The 16,538-nt window shown below is 32.4% G+C and overlaps 1 protein-coding gene across 2 annotated transcripts in view; it reads right to left on the reverse strand.

Annotated features, from left to right (window-relative positions):
• The window catches only part of LOC129807275 (active breakpoint cluster region-related protein), a 75,696-nt gene that overhangs the window by 10,140 nt on the left and 49,018 nt on the right, over positions 1-16,538 (reverse strand). For both annotated transcript variants that reach the window (XM_055856425.1, XM_055856426.1), the window contains exons 3-5: positions 13,987-14,530; positions 8,502-8,960; positions 1,357-1,962 (exon numbers count right to left, since the gene is read on the reverse strand). In XM_055856425.1, coding sequence (XP_055712400.1) covers positions 1,357-1,962; positions 8,502-8,960; positions 13,987-14,530 — 1,609 coding nt within the window. The remainder of the gene's footprint in view (positions 1-1,356; positions 1,963-8,501; positions 8,961-13,986; positions 14,531-16,538) is intronic.

Below are 16,538 nucleotides of genomic sequence, written 5' to 3' on the forward strand. Positions count from 1 at the left end.
TCGAATTTCCATGAATTTTTAGTTTTTACATACTCTAGAGATTATACAATGCAAAAGAATAACAAAAAATGTAGCTTCGACAAACGAAATGACGTGAAAAAGACATTGAAAGAATTCCCAGGGGGCATGGAACTATGAGAATGAAGGTGGCCGAAATAGGGCACAAAAGCTATGTCTACGATTTTATTCATTTTAAAATGTATTAAGAATGATTTTCAGAGTAAATAAAGACTATAAACGGTCTGCAAGGTTCTAAGCAACACTCCTTAAGTAGAAGGAATAAAAAAAAATCAATTTCTATTAAAGATATTACATTTCAAACTTGAAACTTTGGCGCTTGCATGCAACTATGCCGAAATTTGGCACATTTACCCTATGTTTTGCTTTCTTTTATTTTGTGATAATTATATTGTAGCCTGTAACATCTGCATACACCATGTGAAATTTCTATCAAAATTTGGAATATATTGAAGACTTTTTGACAATTTTTCCAACACAAGCGTAAGCAATTTTCTAGTTTTTGTAATATTGATTAAAACTTTTTATAGTCCACAAAGGACATCTATCTTAGTGTTTTGTACAGATACTGTTTAATTGAGTGATTTAAAGAATTAAAAAAATTGTCTGCGAACAAAAGAAAACGGTTTCCGAAAGCTCTGTTAATAACTTATTATTTATAAAGAGTACTTTTCTTGTGTCCACCGCCTGAGGGCAGAATTAGCGCTGAATCAGGTGATGTTTCAATATTTCGAAAATTTCGAGAATTTTGGAAAAATGAAATTTACTCCGGAAAAAACATATTTCCTTGAAAAATGTTTGGAAATATTTGTGAATTCCTACTGTAAAGTTACAAAATGCTCGTAAATCGTCTAACCCAATTAAAAAATTCGTAAAAGTTTGTATTTTTCACAAACATTGTTCATAACATGATCATTTGACGAGCATTGTTAATTCTTTTCCAAAAAATATGTTCGTAAATATTTGTAAACACATAAAAAATGTTTGTAAAATTTGACATTTCTTCGTAAAGTTTTGTCAAATAAATAAAAATCTACGAACAAATGTTCGTAAAAGAACAAAAATCCTCGTCAAGTGATCAGTAGGGGAATTCTGTAACTTTCGTGGCATTGTCACGCGTGGGTTCGAAACCTGACAATACCATTCGAGCTTTTTTTTGTCATATCATATGAGTTCGAAAATGCAATTCATTGAATTTTTAATACTTGAAGTTGCATTTTTTTTTTAATCAATGTATTAAATATAATAAATTGTGCTTGTCAATCTGGCTTTTTGCGCTTGGTAAATTTGATTAATTAAAAGAGTGTTAAATATAGTAAAAGAAAGTCCGAAACTCACCAGCAAACTCTTAGTCTGGATGTTATTGAACTCCGCCAGTAGACTACGGATAAGATGCTGTGCCTGCTTCAGTGGTGGATGATCTGCATGTGTTGGCGGTGTTTGATTGAGCAAATCCTCCAGCACAAGTGCATTCTTCTGCACCCTCGCCACAGGCTTATGCAGTAAATCCTCCAAAGTCAGTGATTGTTCATTTTTCGAATTCAACACAATCCGTGACACAATCTCCTTGAATTGCACATTATTCTGTCCGCACTTCTTCACCGTGTCAATGGCTCGGCCATAGTTATGCAGAAATGCCCCATAGAGATTGATATGGCCAGCCATCTTCTTAAATGTATCACCAATGCAAATGTCATCATCCTGCTGTGCCGCCTTGGCACGCAATTCAGCCAGAAAGTTCGTATGCACACCATGGAGTTCTTCAATTTTGAAGAACATCGTCTGAAACTCCTCATCACTTATCACAGGCTGAGACGTTGTCAAGGTAGCCCTTATTGCCTTCATATACTGCATCATCTTACCCAAACATTCCACATAGAATGTTTCACTTGTTATAATACTGGAAATTATTTGGCGAATTGTTGTATTTCTACTGGCCCCAGACTTTTCGTTTTTTTTTGTTTTTTAATTTTTGTAAAGAAAGAGAAGGAAAGAATTAATTAAAAGATTGATGATCGAAATTATTTCTTTTATTATTTTGCAATTTTTTAATGAAAATGTCAAAAGACTTTTAATTTCCATTTTTTTCAATTATCCAATTGCCTCTTAAAGTGTATTAGTGTATGAAACTTTCTGGAAATTTTGGAAACATTTCTGAAAGTTTGAAATTTAATTCAGATAGCGATAGAATTTATAGTTTAGTAATTACGTCAATATCTGTTACCATTTGAATGTTATCAGTACATGCAAAAACTTTTTAATATTTTTATCCAGGATTTTCGAATGGTAGCTGTCAAAATTTGGACGGATTCAAAACAGCCCGTCAAATCATTGGTCTACCTGCCGATTTTACTCGGAGATTTTTTGAATTGTAACGGTATATCCTAGTACATTCAGAGAAAATCTGTAGATTTTCGGCAGAATTTCTGTCTAGAAAATCTGTAGATTTTCGACAGACAATCCTGCCGAAAATCTACAGATTCTCGGCAGAATTTCGGCATAGGAAATCTGCATAGTCTCCATTGTCTCAACAAAAATATTGTTGATTTATCAAGAAACTGTAGAAGTTACAAAGAAAATGGTATGTTCTGCTTAACAAGCATTACCGATTAAACATTTTAGATAAGTAAAAAGATGAGAGCAAAAATACTAATTTCTTAAAAATCTCCAATGGAATGATCCAAAAACACGAAATTTAGGTCGTCACTCTGCTTAAAGTTTTCACTTCACCATTCTCTATTTATAACACGTCGTCGCATAATTCTTTATTTTATTATAAACACTGTGATATCACCAAGAATAACTTTATTGAATTTTGCAAACTTCAGTGAAAAATATTCCATCTTTTCAGACATAGCTGTCTGGAAAGTTTGGAATGTAGAAAAAATCTACAGAAAATCGGCAAAATATTTACAGAAATTCGTCAGAGTATGCACCAGGATTCGTCAGAAAATCTGCAAAAAATTCTGACGAGTTTTGTCCCAAGCCCAAAATTAAATTCGTAGGAATATCTACAGATTTCTCGGCAGATTTTCTGCAGAGGTGTAGATATTTTCTAAAGAAATCTTAAAGATATCTGACGAAATTATTTGACGGGAGCATATCCATAGAAATAGATTATTTTCACCTTCAACTAGCCGAATATCGAAAAGTTAACAATATATGGTTCTATTAGAACTTACAGGGGCACAATACGATTTACGATTTTGAGCTTTACCAGGACATTCAATAAGGCCGTAGGACTCAGAACAGAACCCGTAGGATGACACATAGATGGAGCCATTATTAAGAAATCATGAATGACTCTGTTCAGTAATAACCTTTCGAAGAGACAAAGTCAAACCAAACCTATTCGAAAATCCACCAAAAGCCTAAAGTGCAAGTTCACGTACTCGCCGCTTTAGCACTGATTTTTCTGCTACAGTAGAAGCCCGCTATAGGCCATCTCTCTATAATCCACAATTTATCGACTGTTGATTTCAAACCACTGATTTTAAGTTAGGTTATGTTTTTTAGTACGCGACATGCAATGTTGTCATAATTTTTTTTAAAAATATTTTTGGCAAATTTTATTGAGTAGTTGTGATAATTGTGATCCATAATGAAGAGAGCGAGAACAAGTACCACAATCGCAAAGAAAGTGAAAGCCGTCGAGCAATTTCAATACTAAAAGTCGTTGATAATTTTAAAAATGACATGGACGATAGTGCGACCCAAGTGTCAAATCTAGAACCAAATATGGCCTATAACGAGGCTCTGCTCTATTTCGAATTTCGATATTCTTGACACTTTCTATCGTTAACAATGTCAATAACAGTATTTAAGTAAACGTTTGCTGCCAAGTGAATTTTTGTATAGTTTTGTGGAATTTCATGATGACAGAATGCTTTAATTGAAATTTCATTCAATTAAAATGTCCTTTTCATGAACTTAGGGTAAATGTACCAAATTTCGACCAGCTTGAAATTCCGGTCACATTTTTGTTCCTCAAATATCTATAAACTTTTAGTTTTTGCATACTCTAGAGATTATACAATGCAAAAATGTTTCTGAATAAATGGGACTCCGCAATATATTTTAAAAACAGAACACTTTCCCTTAGTTTTAAAAATATTGGTGCGATCAGTCACATCTATTAAAAACTTAGGAAAAAATTGGTCATTATGAAGCTTGGGACCGTGTAAAGCATGGGCACTTTCCCCTAGTAAAATTGCAGTTACGCTGATTTGAGTAGGGCGAAAAGAATACCTATTGGCACTCTTTCAGTACCATTTGTAATATGAAATGCAAAGCTGAACATATCTCTTTTCAGGAAAATGTAGATTAAAAAAAAATATGTCATATCACTTGCATTTAATTTGACACATTAAATAAATTTAAAAATTTTAACAAAATTTGCCAAAAAGTTTTTCTTACTGAACAGGTGTTTTTTCGACCCTGTCAATAAAAACAGAGAAAAGGTTTTGTGTAGGTTATTGGCGTACAAGCAAATTGAAATGCATTCAATGTCATAAAGACTTGAACTATATAATGGATATAATGAGTCAAAGAGCATAATAAATTAAATATAAAATTATTGTTGCATAGAGTTTTTAAATATGGCTAGAAATATCATAAAAAAAACTAATAAAATACAATTTTTGTATTTTAATTGCTCCACTGGTTTCATATTTCAAGATAAATATCTCATAAATACAAGAAAAAAATAAATAACAGTAAAAACAAAAAATAAATATATTTTTTGTTTTTACTTTCGCCCATATTTCAAGAAATGTCTTTAATTTATTTATTTATTAATATTTTAACTTACACCAAAAAAAAATATTGAGTAAAATTGTTTGTAATTGTTTGTGAATTCACACTGGGGACTTACAAAATACTCGTGAATCGTGTAACATACAAAAAAGTTCGTAAAAGTTTGTATTTTTTCAGAAACATCGGTCGTAACATGATCACTTACCGAGAATTTTTTGTTCTCTTACAAACATTTGTTCGTAGATTTTTATTTGTTTGACAAAACTTTAAGAACAAATGACAAAATTTTACGAACTTTTTTTTTGTATGTTTACAAACACTTTCGAACAAATACGTTTGTAAGAGAACAAAAAATGCTCGTTAAGTGATCATGTCACGAATAATATTTGTGAAAAATATAAACTCTTACGAACTTTTTAGTGGGTTATACAATATACGAAAATTTTCAGTAGTAGTAATTCTTCTATTATACGAAAATTTTCAGTAGTAGTTTCCAGTAGTAATTCACAAACATTTAAAAAACAATTTTACAAAATATTTTTCCTGTGTATTTCGAGTTTTTTTTTTAACATTTGAAACACTTTTACTGTAAATCTAAATATTTTAATAAATCCTGTTAAAATGAAGTACTCCTATTGAGGAGCTCAGAGCAAAAAAACGCTATTTTAACCCATTTAGTTAATGTACCAGAAATATGTGAGATAGAATTTCATATTTTGGGAGTAGTTTCCTACAGATTAATAGATGAATTTTTTGAAAAGAAAAAAAAAATTACCTATTAAGGGGGTGCGGGGAGCCCCTGTCAAACACACGTCTTAACGGTCACTGAATATAAATTCTGTGCATTAATTCAATACAAACTCTATTGGGTTAGATAAAGTAACTATTCAAGAAAACAAACCGGCAACTAGAATTCAAATCAGGAAAGAGGAAGGAGGACAATTTTAACAAATTCGACGGGATGTCGAATTTTCAGCCGCCATTTTGAGCAAAAATTTTGTATGACCTTCCGCGAAGCAAGAAAATACTAACAAAATGTATTCCCATCTCTGTCGGCCTATTTTTCCGAAGTAATTGAAAAACTAAACTTACTAAAAATCCATTCCCGACAGCAATTCCGATAACAATTGCCTAGGAATAAATCATTTAAAATCACTAAATTTGCGTATTATGTATAATACCATGGTAAGGAATGGGTTAATAGGGAAATGCATACGACTTAGAGTTTTTTTTTTCTCTGAGAGCCTGTATTGACAGTATTCTAGGGTGAAAGGAACACCTATTGATGCTTTAAGAACTCCGTGTCAGGACTTATTGACACCCTGCTCCATTTCATTTTGAATACAAAATTCAAACACTTATCCTTATCGAAAGACGCAGATTAATGAAAAAATGCTATATTACGTAGATTTTACTGGATGCATTAAATAAATTTCAAGATTTTGACAAAAAAGTCAATAGGGATTCTCGGTCGAAGAGGTGTTCCGTTGACCCTAATATTTTTAAAATTTTCAGATTTTTAGTGAAATTTTTAATGGAATTTAAATGACAATTTCTTGATTTCTGAATTGAACTGATTGAATTGATTTAAAATATTTGTGAAATTTTCATAAATTCACTGAAATATTATTGCCTAATAAGAAAAAGTAGCATTTTATTGAATAAATGGAAATATTGCAGATTTTATAGTAACTACAAAACGACAGTAAATTGCGATCGGAATGGGAAATATTAAGAATCTTTAGAATGTTTTAATAATAATCAAAACAGTTGCCTATTTTTGTCCAAACGTGAATGAGCGCTTGAAATTTTGGAAAGTCTACACAGTAAAAAATATTTTGTAAAATATTTCGTAAATGTTTGTGAATTCCTACTGAGGACTTACAAAATGCTCGTGAATTTTAGAACTAACTAAAAGTTCGTAAATGTTTGTACTTTTCCCAGAAACATTGTTCGTAACTTAATCACTTGACGCATTGTTTATTCTTTTAAAAATATTTGTTTGTAGATGTTCGTAAACACACAAAAAATGTTCGTAAAATTTTGTCATTTGTTCGTAAAGTTTTGCTAAACAAACAAAAATCTACGTACAAATGTTTGTAAAAGAACAAAAAAATCTTGTTAAGTGATCATGTTACGAACAATGTTTGTGAGAAAAGTACAAATATTTGCCAACTTTTTAGTGGGTTTTACGAGCATTTTGTAAGTTGCCAGTTGGAAGTCACAAACATTTACGAACTAATTTTACAAAAAAGATTTTTTGTGTTAGGGTGGAATCACCACTTCTCGCCAGTGCCCCTCTTCTCGCCACTTATATTGAAATCGCTATTTTTCACGATGAGCCGCAAAGTTACTTGTATTTTTATTGCTGCTACATATAGAGTCAAAAAACACTCATTTTTTGTTTTGAATTAAAATGTTTGAGCATTTTTTAGAGGAATATTTTAAGCAAGTGCATCGAATCCAATATTTCTTACCAAATATAGAAAGTGTCATGAAACTTTTATCGAACAAAATTTCCGATTTTGAATCAATAATTTGTCTATTGAACATTTAATTACATTCGATGAATACACAAAATTTGTATTTAGTTAGTTAATATTTCATTTTATATTATTTTTATGTAAAAATGAGCCATGGCGGAAAGTGGTAATATTCTAAAATTGATTCACCACCTTTCGCCATAGCTTTTCAATAGGCGACGCTAACTTCACTTCATAGATTCTTAGTTGTCAAATCTACTTTGTTTACTTTCTGCAATAGTCTAATAATTTGATTTCTCTAATAAAAGTGAAGAAAAATCATTTAATGTGAGTAATAATAAGGTGATCATGAGGAAAAAGAAATGCTGAATGTTATTCTTTGCATATTATTGCTCAAAATAATCGAGTTTGAACCTTTAAAAGTGGGTGGCGAGAAGTGGTTACTAAACTGGCGAAAAGTAGTGAAAAGTGGCGACAAAGTGGTTATTTTTGCATTATTAATAAAAATCAGTTTTTATGTACTCCCGCGTTAAATTGTAGGACAATTGTTTTGAAGAATTTAGAGCCAATATATCTAGTAGCTTTGTGTTAAATTTGAGTTATCAGATAAATAATAAAGGGTAAAAATAATAAAAAAAAATGATTATAGAAAATGTAACTAGTAAAAAATTGTTCGGAAATTTGTTTTGCATGGGTTTTATGTATTTTACAAATCATAAAACTTCGTCATAGATGCTTTCCTTCAATTTGTTAATTGAATTGAAGCACAAATTTATGCTAACTTTTTCATCTCGAGAGATTTTTTTTTTATTAAATCTGCAGAATAGCAAATTCTTTTAAACATATACCACAGTCAAATAGCCAGAGCATAGTAATGCAAATCACTTATTTAAATTGCTAATACATAAATCTGAGAGAATTCGGCACAGAAATTTTGTATCCAATTTTCCATCTCTTCCAAGAATTTCTCTCAAATGACTTAGAAAGATTGTAACACATTCCTCTTTTGAGAGAGAGAGAACTATAATTTTTCCTTCATCTAACATTAAAAATTTCACCGTCTAGAAAATATATTATACATGTTCTTGTTGGAAAAGTTTTTTCACTTGAACTATTCATAAGAGAAGAACAAGAGAGGTGAAGAAGCCAAAAAATTTACCAAAGCAACGATACAAGACAAATTGGATGTACTTGAGATGAAGAGATGCTTCTTATATTATACATTTAGCCCGTTATTCCACTTACCTGCAATTTTCTAAATGCTCCCGGCGTATTTGGATTATCATCGTGCGATATTGCACGCATGAGTGGCGGCTGATCACCTTCGTCGTCACTGTCGATTGAGCTACTGCGGGTCTCATGGTTCTGCATCAGAAAATAGTTGATATTGACGTAGTTGGAACTCTTTCCGGGAGATTCTGGCTCAACATGCACACTAGCCTGACTACTATTCTGACTCCGGGGATACGCTGGCATTGGCAGTGTACTGCCCGCCGTTGAAATGTCATCTCGACTAGACGTAGAACCCGTCCCTCCAGCACCTCCGCCACTTCCTGTTGTTCCCCCACCCGCCTGAATGTACACATAGTCCCCATCACCATTATCCATCGGTACAGTGTCATAGTAAGGCTCATTGTCCAGTACCTGACCACCGGCTTTGATGCTGTCTGAACTGAGGGAGGAGATGGACTCGTAGCTTTTGATCTGTCGACAGCAAAGAAATTGCTTAATGACACGCACTGTCTCAAGGCTAAAGACACCCAGGGCTGTATTATTCACGAAATTGTTAACTCATTTTTAAAACATTAAATTTAGCTTAGAGCAAGATTTTCTCACTAGAAAATTACTGTAGGAATTACTCTACTTTCAGGTTCTTCGAAAGAAAAATATATAGAGCATAGAACTTTTTTTGAATCAAAAATTTATTCATTTGTTACATTTGTGGTAATCTTTAATTTTCTTCTGATTATGTTTTAATATTTTTAAAATACAATTTAAAAATAAAAACACATTGGCAGTCAGAACCAGAAAATTATAAAAGTCAAGCCACAAACCAAAAAGTTGTAAAAATCGATAAGCCCAATGTTTGATGCTGCTGCAATAAATTGTTCAACTCCAATTATAAAAGGGACAGATAATCCTAACCGGCTTATGTAGGTGAGATTCTTAACATGACCTAACTCGGAATGCACGCAAATTCGATTTAGAGCTGAAGTTGGGTGACGCCATTCAATTATCTTGAATCAAATTCGTTAAGTTATACAATTTTTTTATTTAAACCAAAATATCAAGGTCTTGGATGGACAGACAGAAAGGACAGAAAAGTGATATATGGGTGAAATGCAGACCAAAATGTTATCTATAATTTTGCCGTAGAACTTGATCTCATCGATTACTCAGAAGCCGAGATAAGCGAGGTTATTTGTTTCTGAACTCGTTTTTTCGACCAGAGCGCCCCAAGTGTTCATTTGGTGAACTTCAACTATATCAAAGAATTGTTGTATTTTGTCAATGAACAAATCCGGTGATCGTCGGATTTGTCCATTGATTTAATATTAACGTCGGTTCCCTACATTGTTGTATTTTGTGACACTTTCTATTTAAAACCCTATGTTAAGAGTCTTGGTCGAGTAGAGGCAGTCAAATTGGCATCTGAGTGGTTTCAAAGCGTTATTATGGGAAAAATCAATTTTTACACACTTAAACGACAAAATCGAACAGATAGCATAGTCTGATCGAAAAATGATGTATGGACGAAATGTAGAGACAAATGTCATCAAAATCGGTTCAGCGACAGTCGAGATAATTGAGGTTATGTGGTATTGAAATTGGTTTTTTAACTGTGGCGCCCCTGGTGTTGGTCCCACGAAGTTCAAATGTTCTAGAAAGTTGTAGCATTTGGTGAGATCTTTCGTTTAAGCCCTCACTCATCAAAATCGGTCAAATAGAACCGGAGATATGATTTTTTGAATTTCGTGAACTTTGAACCCTCTTATCTCCGGTTCTATTGAAACCACAGCGAACTTACGCCAGATTTTAGAAACGTCCTAGACTGGACTACAACACTCTAAAATTTCATTAACTTGCACAATGCCGTTTTTGAGGAAAATTTGTTTGAATTTCGATGAATTTTGACGCTATCGCAGCGCCACCTGTGATGACTTTTTGAACTTCCACCTGAAAATTCTCATTGAGACGAAACCAAAAACCCAAAATTTATGTCAAAATGTTAATTAGAACCGGAGATAGAGGCCGGTTAATTTTCGAATTTGACCCCTGATAGCTCGGGTCAGGGGTTATCGATCGACTTAAGTATTTTTTTGTTTGATAGGTATAATCTACGGCTACAACATACTAATGTTCCAGCCCGATGCACAATGGAATTTTTGAGTTATTTAACTTATGAAATTCAAAAATCTTCTTTTTAAAAAAGAGGAACATTTTAGGTAAATTTAACCAGTAGAAATATTCGAGCTGATCAGTAAAAAATTAAAAAGTTATCAGCAAAAAATAAATAAATAAAAAAAGGTCAGTAAAAAGAAAATATGCTCAGTAAAAAATTAAAAATTAGCAGTAGAAATATTCGAGTTGATCAGCAAAAACTTAAAAATGAGCAGTAAAAAAATAAAAAGTGGTCAGTAAAAAATTGAAACTGATCAGCAGAAATATTCGAATTGATCAGTAAAAAATTAAAGTGATCAGCAAAAAATGAAAAAATGAACAGAAAAAAATAAAACCTGGTCAAATAAAAATTGGCCGCGAATTTTCGCGGACCGTGGAATTTTTCGCTGATTTTCGCTGGCCACAGAATTTTTCGCAAACCTCGAAATATTTCGTGAGTTTTCGCACACTGCATATTTTTTCTTGCATTTTTAACCTAATTTTCTTCATTTTCACTTGAAATTTCGCACATCTTGAGCCTAAAGGAGACTCTAATGTGATGTAAAGTTTGAGCCATCTATCGCTCATAGTTTCCGAGATAATCGACTTCAAAGTTTTTCAGATATTTCTCAGGTTTTTAAGCATTTGTCATCCAATTTTCCTCATTTTCAAGTGAAATTTTGTACATCTCAAGCGTAAAGAAGGCTCTAACGGATGCAAAGTTTGAGGCCTCTATCTCTCATAGTTTCCGAGATAATCGACTTTAAAGATTTTCACACTTTTTATTTTTTACTGACCACTTTGTATTTTTTACTGATAATATTTTATTTTTTATTACTCATTTTTAATTTTTCACTGACCTCTTTATAGTTTGCACTAACCACTTTTTATTTTTTACTGACCACTTTTCATTTTTTACTGATCATCTTTAGTTTTTACTGATCATGTTTTATTTTTTTGCTGACGCTTTTTATTTTTTGCTGATCATGTTTCACTTTTTACTGACTGCTTTTCATTTTTTTTTACTGACCGCTTTTAATAAAATACTGCTCCTTTCTTAATTTTATACTGCCAATTTTTAACTTTGTACTGCCCTGTTTTATTTTTTACTGATCATTTCGAATTTTTTGTTGACCAAATTTGACTTTTTACTGCTCCTATCTGACTTTAAGGCGCTCCTCGGCTAGCAATAGAACTCAAGTAATTTTTATCCAATCAAGGCTAGCTGCTTAGATAGATTCTCTAGAGGAATTTTCAAAAAAACCATTAATTTTAGACGTATTAGTAGATGTAACCGCTTAATATGCCTTAAAATTGAACCAAAGAAATAATTATTTTTAGAAAATAGTTTTGTTTTAAAAGCATCTCTGAGAAATATTTCGCAAAATTGTTCGTAAATGTTTGTAAATTCCTATTGAAGATTTACGAAATACTCGTAAATCGTATAACCCACAAACAAGTTCGTATTTTTTTCACAAACATCGTTCGTAATACGATCACTTGACGAGCATTTTTTGTACCTTTACAAACATTTGTTCGTAAATACACAAAAAATTTTCGTAAAATTTTGTGATTTGTTCGTAAATTTTTGTTTGTCTGGAAAACATTTACGAACAGATGACAAAATTTTCCAAACATTTTTTTGTGTTTTTACAAACATTTACAAACAAATGTTTGTAAAAGCACAAAAAATGCTCGTCAAGTGATCATGTTACGAACAATGTTTGTGAAGAAAGTACAAACTTTTACGAACTTGTTTGTGGGTTATACGATTTACGAGCATTCTGTAAGTCACCAATAGAAATTCACAAACATTTACGAACAATTTTACAATTTTTTTTTCCATGTAGGGAAATCTCAGGCAAAAAGTGTCAACTCAAAAATTTCAAAATTCGTACATACTTAATTGTTAAAAGTTTTAACGAATTCAAATTAAAAATATTGAAAATCAAAAGTCAAAATTTGAGCCCTGTTTCCAAAATATTTTTTTTTTTTCCGAAGATATTACCAATTTTGACCATTATAACCTACTCATTATCCATAATTTATGCATTTAGGTATGAGTCTTTCGATAATAATATTTAGATCTTTAAAATCCGAATCAGATGATCGTTTTAAGATTTTCCCAGTGATGTTTTCTTCACATATTCCTTTTCCAAAAATGACAAAAATCAGTTCTGAGTGACATTAAGGAGTTACGTGGGACAGAAAGACTGGAAAACACTATATTTTCTCTACTTTTGCTTTTTTTTTTTCAGGACAATAAATTTTTATTTTAGTTCTTAATGCCTCCGGCATACCTTTTAGATCGGGAAAATTTCATAAAGTCAAAATTCGGATCCCTTTCTTTCTCACATGTTTTGAATATATCTATTTCATTCTCTCGCACTCTTCTTCTTCTCTTAAACATCACTCCAAATTCAATTTTGCTAAATCTAATTTGTTATGCGAAAGAATGAGACAGCCATATTCAAAACATGTTAGAAAGAAAGCGTTTCGAATTTCGATTTCATGAAATTTTCCTAATCTAAAAGGTGTGCCGGAGCCATAAGCATCTTTTGTTCTTTTCAAAGGTTTTTCATGTAAAAGTTTTAGTAAAATTTAAAATTCTAACTACAAAAAGTTTATGAGGATAAAATTATTTATGAAATTGTAATGTTTAAAAATTTTTTATTTTGTGCAAAATAAAAATAATTTTTGTTTAATCCTTTGATGTTTGGGAATTGTAAAAATTTATCGCAAAATAATGAGTTTATACGATAAATTCACAATATTTTGACTCTTATTTGTTGGTAACTCCGTGCATTTCTGATTAATCTTTTAGTTAATTTCCTGATATTTCTGATAAGAAGTATTACAAACTTTGGCTGAAAAAGAAGATTAAACAAAAATGCATTCAAAAAAATTTACGACATTTCTGTTTACACCACAAAAATGATGAAAAATAGAGAAACCTCAAATTTTCAAGCTCTTTATGTAAAAAATTACTTGTGCGTAAACCCATTAATCTGATTTCATCAAAATAGTTGTTTGTTGTAATAATTATTAATAAAATAAATTGAGTAAACAGAACGATTTATTGATATTGGTTGAACTTCCATTTGAAAGCAAAAATCAAGGTAAAAATAAATTAATTACCGAGCCATTATATCAAAAGTGATAAGAAATTCTTTCACCTTCTATGTCGCTAATGATAACTGAAAGCGATGTTATCGGTGATTTTTTTTTTCTTCAAACTTACGTGGTATTTACCATGAATCAAATAAATATCACGCAAGAAGAAATGATAAACAATACAGCCCACAGTCTAACTATTGCGTGAATTAAAATTAATCACATGTACACTTACCCTTTCTGAAATTGCTCCCTGCGACGCTAGGGATTCCTTAGATCCGACACTCTGGAGGCCTTCATTGGTTCTGTTGTTCATCTTCTCGAGACTCCCCGTGGGACTTTCAGTACTTCGATTTCCAGGGCCTTTCCCTAGACTTCCAGTCGGTGAAGCACCACTCGTTGTTGCCGTCGTTGTCACTTGGCTAGCTGCCTTGCCCAGTGATCCCGTTGGACTCTGCGAACTATTGTTGCTCCTAATTGATTCCGAAGCAAGGCGAGGTTTTTCCAAATTTTCCGACTTTATCTTTCTACTGTCTGCAGACTGATTATCCGATCCCTTGGGCACTTTACCAACATCATTCACGGTTCTGCGCTCGCCCAATTTTACATCGAGCGAATCTGATGACTTTTGACGTTGAATATCAGATGGTTTGATATTTCGCTCCAGAGAACTGGATGGACTATCTGAGTCTGCACTCTTTCTTGCAGTCACTGGAGCAGTTCCTGGCACTGTGGGTGGATCAACTGGTGCTGCTCTTCGAATAAATTTCGGTGGTGGTCTAAAAGGAATTCCAACATAGAGAGAGTCGTCAATTAATGAAATCTTCTTGAACACAAAATTACATCCCAAGAAGCAAAATATTGTATTTTGAAGTTCTTTTCTCAGGTTTTAAATAAGATTCCAAGAAGATCATAAAAATTTTAAGAATTTTTAAATTTAAATTTCACCGCTAATTTATTTGCATCAGGCAATACAATTTCTAACTTTACCGTGTAGCGCTATCATTACACTGTGAGAGAAATCCAAAAAAGTTAAAATAACATTCCGGAAATGTTTATTTTACCTTGCAGTATTGATCCGAAATCGGTGTAAATATTATGCTTTTTAGGTGTATTAGGGATTAATGTTACCCTTTTTTATGTTAATTTTATCCTTAAAAAGGTGTAAAATTAACATTAAAAAATGTTGATATATTTTTATACCTAAAAAGTGTTAAAATTATGAGGAAAAAAATTAATCGCACTCCCGTTTTTTCAGTGGTGAGAAGCCATTGGTCTAAAAAAAAAACAAAATCCCAGAAAAATTCCAATAAAATTATCTTTCCGAAAATATTATTGTTTTTGTTTTATATGCTGTGGTTAATTTTTGAGAGCCATTATTCAATGGAGAATTTTCAGCGTGCACGTGCTTTATATAAGTTTGTGTTCTATATATTACTCCCTCCGTTCCGAAATAAGTCGTACGTTTGGCGAAAAGTTAGGGAATAAGGAATGGTTTCAGAGAATGTTTTTGTTATTTGCAAATATCTTATGTATGAACTACCCTCCATGTTCACGGATAATATGGGGATCCTATCACGATGGTAAGTTGAGGAATTGATATGTTGAAGTTGTCGTGAAGAATTTCGGTCCGATGGGGTGTAGCAAGAATTGACGGAAACACTAGACCTTTCTTGACTTTCGCAATTTTATTCTTTACGACGTTTCGAGGATGAATGTCCTCTTCATCAGGTATCGAATTTTGTTGGGAAAATCACGTACAGGCGGGAAATGGTTACATTTTTTTTTTGGACTTGGATCACAGATTGCACTTTGAAGTTCACCATTCGACTGATCGACACAGAATTTCTGTGTCGATCAGCCGAATGGTGAACTTCGTCGTAAAGAATAAAATTGCGAAAGTCAAGAAAGGTCTAGTGTTTCCGTCAATTTTGTTGTGTTGAAGTTGTCCATTTTTCGCGTTTTTTTCAAAGACCTCCGGTAGATAGTTAATCACTACAAGATGGACTGTGATTAACATTACAGGCTAGAATTTGTTCTAAATTTTTAGTATGTACAAGTAGAACTCAACAGTTATTACCGTTATGACATTTTTTATATCTCAAATTTTGCAGAATGAGCAATAAAAAGAACATCCTTTTTTTATGTATTTGAATATCTGGATGCAAAATGTTGAGAGATAGGGACTTGGGACCTTCAGCGGACCCCCCATAAGTTGACCCTGGGACCATTAATATGTTTTTCTAAAATATTTCCAAAATTGAGAAAAAATCGCACGACGTGTTTTCGAGCAATCCTAAAAAGCTGATTTTGTAGGGGAAGGGGAGGAGTGGGGCAAAATAAAGGACATATTAATGGTCCCAGGGTCAACTTATGGGGGAGGGGTCCGCTGAAGGTCCCAAGTCCCTATCTCTCAACAGTCAGTATCTCTCACCATTTTGCACCTATTTTAAATTGAAAATAAAACTCCAAAAATAAGACATTTTTAAAACATTCGTTCCTCAACATACCATCAAGACTGGACCCCAATTTAGTACTGAACATTAGCAATAGTTCTTTACAAGAGATAATTGTTGATACACAAAACATTTGCCAACAAACTTTCCCTTAATTCCAATTTTTTCCCAAACGTATGACTTATTTCGGAACAAGAATTTTTTCCAAACGTACGACTTATTTAGGAACGGAGGGAGTATATAAATTCGGTTATCCGAATTTTGAATATCTGAGTTTTTGAATATTCGGTTTATAGGATATTCAGATCTTTGAATTTTCAAAAAATGACAA

The sequence above is a fragment of the Phlebotomus papatasi genome, chromosome 3 (assembly GCF_024763615.1).
Source record: "Phlebotomus papatasi isolate M1 chromosome 3, Ppap_2.1, whole genome shotgun sequence".
NCBI classification, from domain to species: domain Eukaryota; kingdom Metazoa; phylum Arthropoda; class Insecta; order Diptera; family Psychodidae; genus Phlebotomus; species Phlebotomus papatasi.